At 39.5% G+C, this 6,708-nt stretch overlaps 1 protein-coding gene across 1 annotated transcript in view; it reads right to left on the bottom strand.

Annotated features, from left to right (window-relative positions):
• Positions 1-6,708, bottom strand: part of LOC106814765 (alanine aminotransferase 2-like) — a 15,147-nt gene that overhangs the window by 6,235 nt on the left and 2,204 nt on the right. The window contains exons 3-7 of the mRNA XM_014819109.1: positions 5,943-6,051; positions 5,132-5,265; positions 3,911-4,024; positions 2,917-3,046; positions 235-314 (exon numbers count right to left, since the gene is read on the bottom strand). Of these exons, the coding sequence (XP_014674595.1) occupies positions 235-314; positions 2,917-3,046; positions 3,911-4,024; positions 5,132-5,265; positions 5,943-6,051 (567 nt within the window). The remainder of the gene's footprint in view (positions 1-234; positions 315-2,916; positions 3,047-3,910; positions 4,025-5,131; positions 5,266-5,942; positions 6,052-6,708) is intronic.

Raw genomic sequence — 6,708 nt, 5'->3', positions numbered from 1 at the left:
CGGACGGACGTACGACGGACGACGACCCATGGCAATAGCTCAGCTTGACGATGTCAAGGTGAGCTAAAAATGTAGGTATGCGCTAACACGGCTGAAACCACCGGCTCGGAGGGCTGGTGTTTTGCCAATGTTACCGGCCCTCCAAATAATTTGACGGCATATGCCGGTGGGCCGGTGCTAATTTTGCGCCCTGTATGGTATACTCATGGCACACATTGTACATTAATAAATTACCTCGTCAGCCAGGATTACAAGCTTCTCATCGTGGGCGAACTTGACAATGTCTTCAATGTTCTGTCTTGTCAGTACTGATCCTATAGAGTATCAATATAAGTAGATCACTAAACAATCTGAATCTACACACATTTTTTCTACACCAATGCTTGACATTGTTCACCAAAATTACTAGTAAATTTAAAATGTGAAGTGCAGTTACTTTTAACAAGAAAAAACAGTATGGTAATTGACATAACATACAGTTATCCGCTATAGTATGGATAGTAAGATTGCAGAAATTTTTGCATATGGAAGTTTGTAAATTAGGACGATTACATTTGGGACGTGCACCAATAAATTCATCCTCATCAAAAATTTTGACGCAATGTATGTGTTTAAATTTGCAAGTGTTTATTTCTATTGATCAGTGTGCTTGCCTTACTTCATTTGACCAAAATAATTTCTGTAACAATGCATCCCCAATTATATAATACATAGGAGTCTATATTATTATAGGTTCACGATTACATCAGGAGTGAATAATACCAGATAATAATAATAATAATAATAATAATAATAATATAAATAATAATTCTACTATTATTATTCACTCCTGATGTTATGCTACGCGATTACATTCACAATTTCATGTTAGGCTATGCTTATCAATGACGCCTCCTTTTCACAACCAGGCATATTACTGTTTATTAAATACTAGTGCTGCAGAGCCACAGTGCTCATCTGTCGGGCTGTGTTAAGCAGCTGCTGCTGTTGCTGTTGCTGCTGCTACGGCTGTTGCTGCTGCTACGGCTGTTGCTTCTGCTGCAGCCACTGCTGTTGCTGTTGCTGCTCATGATGATGATGCTAAAGCCACTACTGCTGCGGTTGCTGCTGCTGCTGTTGCCGCTGCTAGTGCCAAAGCTGATGATGCTGTGTCGACTAGTGCCAAAGCTAGTGATACTTATAACTTAAGTAAAACAGTATTTTCCAGGTCCATAAAATGAATTTTTAATAGAATCTTTAATTGTACCTACTGTTTCTAAAACAACAAACTAACTTTGGTTCTCAATTCAAGAACTTTCCAGGACAAAATTAAACAATATTTTCCAAGGCTTTTAGGAACATGCATAGCCTAACTTCCAGAACTATTTGTAGACCTGGAAAATATCATTTTAAATTTTAAGAATTATCCCGTTTTCCAGAACTAGTGAAAACCCCAGTAACATAAATCTATTGTGTTTGTTTACATACCAGTCAAATATTCTGGATAAAGCCAGCACTGACATGGAAATAGAGATTGCATGTGATACAAGAATCTGACTTAGTTTACTAAAATCTCAGCCGATTACCTTTTCACTGTCAAGCAGATACAGTACCTGTAATTTTTCACACTGTCACGGCTTTTAATACTATTAGTACAGCTCATAGGGTCTATGTCCCCCAGGGTACTGCCAGAACGTACCCTGGTCACTATTTGATATGGTTAGGGTTAGGATTAGGGTTAGGGTTAGTGTTAGGGTTAGGGTTAGGGTTAGGATTAGGGTTAGGGTTAGTGTTAGGGTTAGGGTTAGGGTTAGGGAGTAGGCGTAGGCGACTCCCTAGACTCGTTAGTGGAGTAGGCGAGGTAGTCGGAGGTACGATCCGGCATATTAGATAGTACCAGGGTATGTTCCGGCAGTACCCCGGGGGACATAGACCCTCTCAGCATTAGTACATTGTCATTCACTAAAAGGCAAGAAGTAAAAACTAGAGCTACCTAGAGAGTAAAAATATCATCAGAGAGCTTTTCTTCAGAAATTGGAGAAATCTACATTTCATTACATGGACATGAAAACCATAAGTCGGCACTGAACAATTTTCTCCCTGGGTCTGTTAACATGGTTAACCCATGCACTCAAATATTTCTGCAATATTCCCTTGGAACCACTATCTTTACACCGTTGACCATAATTTTAGCACTGAAGATGTATCATCTCAGCTACAAAACAACTGTAGTGTTCTCCACAGTTCTGATCCAGGGTTCACTTACACGAGAGGTCTTCCTTTCGTTTCCTCAACCTAGCAGCCACGCCCACCCCACACATTTAATAAATTAACAGGTTCCACACGACATAAACAATCGGGCACTGTCTTCTCTTGTACATTAATCAATGCTGTCACTACTGTAACGTGTGTATGCTACCAGACTGCCAGACAACATAGGTATACATACACCTGCTATAACTGTATAAGGACAAAACAAAATATTGCCCCAAAATATGTTGTCAAGACCCAGATCGCCCAAAAATCATCACCAGCCCATGGGGCTGGGTAATTTTGACAATCCACCAACCCTCAAGTGGATCTACTTTCCATGATACAACAGGGCAAACTTCAATTTCGACCCCCTGCTGCACCACCATATAGTTGTGGCTAGTTACCATGTGGGCTTATGATAAGGTTGCTAATGGTTAATTTTAAAAACAAAACATTGACACGTGACAATACAGGTCGGGTGGTTTTCAATGGTGGAGGCCTATAAAATCTAATTGCCTCTCTTATGTTACTTGCAGTAACCAGACCTAGCTATTTAGCATTTGTATAGTGATATACATCACGAATGTAATCAATCACTACATTTTTCTTTCACAAATATCAATCAAACACCTAAACAAATTTGAACGACATATGCTACGCGTTTACTCGTCATAACCTACTTACCTGTTGGATTTCCTGGATTCAGCACACAGATAGCCCTGGGGTTGCAAACAGCTCTTGCCTCCGTGATTGCGCGTTTAAGCTCTGACACGTGCATACTCCAATTGGTTTCCTCATCAAGATAGTATCCAATCTAGCAAACAGGTTGGCAGCTCAATATCTTGTTGTATATGTGTTAAAAACTCCCCAACTTGAAAGGCTTAATTATATCAGGAGTTAATAATAGTAGAGGAGTATGACTCGCTCGAAACACAAGAAATTCAACATTTCCATGCCCAAATTTACTTATGATTTATTACGTGAAATGACATAGAAGTGACATCAGAACTAGCGCTGTACATCCAACTTGTCCTCGCACTTTACTGTGTATCGATACCTGTTCTTATTATGTAGTTATAACTTCAAACGTCAGACGTGGTTTCACTAATAAATACAGCTAAGTGTTGATCATTCCCACACTGTGAGAACGATCAAATGGCAGCTTGCTCTGAAACACCCGTTGGCGGGGTTCAGCAGGGATTTGCAACTTGAAGCTATAACTACATAATAAGAAGAGTTATCAATACACAGTCAAGTGTGAGGACAAGTTGGATGTACAGCGCTAGTTCTGATGTCATTTCTATTGGATTTCACATAATAAATCATAGGTAAATTTGGGGCATGGAAACGTTGAATTTCTTGTGTTTCGAGCGAGTCATACTCCTCTATTCCTGATTTTATGATATCATAGTTTAATCAAAACTTAATTGTTTATAGTATCACAGAGAAATTATAACCCAATTACTACACTAAACAATATGCGTGTCATTGAATGTGATCACTCCAAAATTAGCACCGAGAAAATTTGACTATACTGCCGACAGTGCCGTGTTTTTTTCTGTCCCGATTTCACCATCGTTGTTATTCGGCTGCCTTAGTTATGCAGCAGAACAGCTGCTACTGTACGGCTGCCCTGGTAACGTGTAAAACGCTGAATGCCAGCAGCCAATGTGCATACCTGCATCGTGTTGTATTCGGCCAGGGTGGCAGAATACAGCGGGTACTGTGGGATGGGAATCATTACGCCAGTCTTACGCTCACCATCTCCCTGCTTCAGCAGCTTCAGAATCGACTGGATAAACAAATGACATAATTTTAGGTGCTATAGCATCATTAATGATTGCAGTGGTAGCCATAGTACTATAGGGTTATGTATGAGAGTGTTCAATCAGGGTAACTACAGTTGCTCATTTATTAGGCATATTTCTGTATGTAGCTACAAACTTTAATATAGATACTGTTGAATGGGAAATGGTACTATCTATAGCCTTTAAAAGAGTGATACCATTGCACACAGACAAGATTCCATGTTCAGAAAATATTGAGATGGTCCCTGACGTAGTTGGCAACAAGGAGGATATTTATAGATACACTTGGTACCAAATTTATTTTGGAATTGGAAGGCCATGCATGCTGATGTTTGAATCTTGACCTTTAACAAATACCACATTCAGTTGCATGGTTTTGTTTAGATTGTATTACAGGTTGAGTGTTCAAACTTCTTGATGGAAGGTTTTTATTTGGAAAACTTCTGAAACTTCTTTCTTTCAATTTTTTTATTAAACATAACACATACTCTAACATTCTCAAAAATGTTCAAATTGAAGATAAATGCTCTTGGTAGTAGTGTTGATTCCTGTAATTCACACTTTGGGTTTCTATTTTTAAGGTCGTCAGTCTCATCACAGTAAAAATTCAATTAATTAGATAGATATCAATTTAGCAGTTTAGTTGTCAGCAATCAAAGCAACAGCATGTGTCTACATTTAGGCCATAATAAATATACTGTATGTTTGCCCTCACCAGACCAACCCACCAAAAAGGGGCCGACTCAAAAATTTTTATTGATCTTTCCAATTCTTTTTTTTTACAAATTGTATCACTGTACATTATATAAATCTGTATGCAATACATTATATCAGGAGTGAATAATAGAAGAATAATCTCGCTAGTGAATAATAGAGTGAATAATCTCTATTATTCACTCATGATTATATGTACCAAGCAAAACAAACATGCAACATAAAAGCTATCTCTACACAAGCACACCCGAGTATGTAGACACTATGCTGAATTTGTAAAGACCCCCCTCAAAAAAAGAAGAAGCCTACCTACCTACCCAAATTTTTCAACCTGGGTCAGGTAAGGGAAAACAAAATATTTTTAATTGTTGCCTTACCTTAATGCCATCACTGGCACCTGAACTCAGCATGATCGTATCAGGGTTGGCAGGTATTCCACCATCGCGCCTTTTGATATACGCAGCTGCATCTTTTCTGATGATCTCTATACCTGAACTGTCACTATACGCACCTACGATCAGAAGTTGATGTTACTGTAGGCCTACCAATTTACATCCATAGACTCTATCATGGCAAACATGAGGAACAAACTAAAGATTTTCACACATAGCAAACGCTGACCCAAATTAATAATCTAGTACAAACAAAAAGGAGAGAGGAAGCAAGAAAAAAACATAGAAGGGGGTCAGAAAAAGTTATCTTAGTCTGAATGTAAGTCTGAATCTTAGTCTGAAAGTAATTCGAGCTCAGGGGCGTGTACAGGGGGGGTCCAGGTGGTCCGGACCCCCCCCCCCCCCGCTCGCGCAGAAAACGCATCTGAGGGGGTCTAATTTCAAAAAATTTCTGGGGGAGTGCCGCCCCTACCCCCCCCCTTCGCGTCCTCCAAAGTTTGGGTTACGGTTAGACCCCCCCCCCCGCTACAAATCCTGTACACGCCCCTGGAGCTAGCTGGATGGTGAACTTTTAGTAAAACTCGCATACACCGATTGTAAATGAAATTCCCATGGACATGACTAGCTGCCTCGATGAATATAGACAATAATATAGACAATATACCTCAATAAGTCCCCGCATTTTACAAGATTTCACTTTATTACCCAGCCTAATATCAAAGCACTTTTCTCTTGCATCCACTTGTTGAGTACTTAGCCTATGAACAATATATTAATTATCATCATCAGAACCTACCGATGCTTCCTCCTCCACAGCCCTCAAGAATTCTTTTGGCCTTGGCTACAACATCTGGGGGGAATCCTGCACTATCCATCAGAGGAGGGTAGGTGCAGGATGCAACCACCTACAGACAATTCCAACATTACAATATTCCTTTATTGGAATATTAATGCATATTGCATAGAAATAATGGCAATTACAATTATTTTAATTCCCTATTCATCCAATTTTTAAGACAGTGTTGGAGAATAAATTGATTGAATGATGTTATTTATCATTCTGCATGAGAAACCCATTCACAACCTATTATCACTCTCTCAAGAACCATGTTAATTCAGCCTTAACTTTTAATTCACTTACAATTCTTTATAGTGAGAGCAATTCATCAATAGGTTAAAAACATTATAATGATGCAGGCTTCTACCTACGTTGCGCAAACCGGGCGCGCCCGCCCCGTTTGGGAAAACTCCCCCCCCCCGTTTCAATCGTTGCAAGCTACTATAACAACTATAACTACTTACTACTATAACAACTATATATAACGTTGTTATATATAGTCAATAGATGCGTGTGTGCTGTAGCTGCAGGTGCGGACTTGTTCTTGCTGCCACTGGGTCGAATGGGAATTCTTGCCGAGGTGGCCCCTCAATTGCCAGTAGCAGCAACGCCTCCAAAGCTGACTCACTCAGCCTGTTCCTCATGTAGCCATTCTCATTTTTTTTTTAACTTTTTTTTAATTGGGGCGGAAATAATTTAAACGTGGATAGTTGTTATAGTAGTT

Source organism: Priapulus caudatus, unplaced genomic scaffold, assembly GCF_000485595.1.
Source record: "Priapulus caudatus unplaced genomic scaffold, Priapulus_caudatus-5.0.1 Scaffold975, whole genome shotgun sequence".
Classification (NCBI taxonomy): domain Eukaryota; kingdom Metazoa; phylum Priapulida; class Priapulimorpha; order Priapulimorphida; family Priapulidae; genus Priapulus; species Priapulus caudatus.
This window is presented reverse-complemented; position numbering and strand designations above follow the sequence as displayed.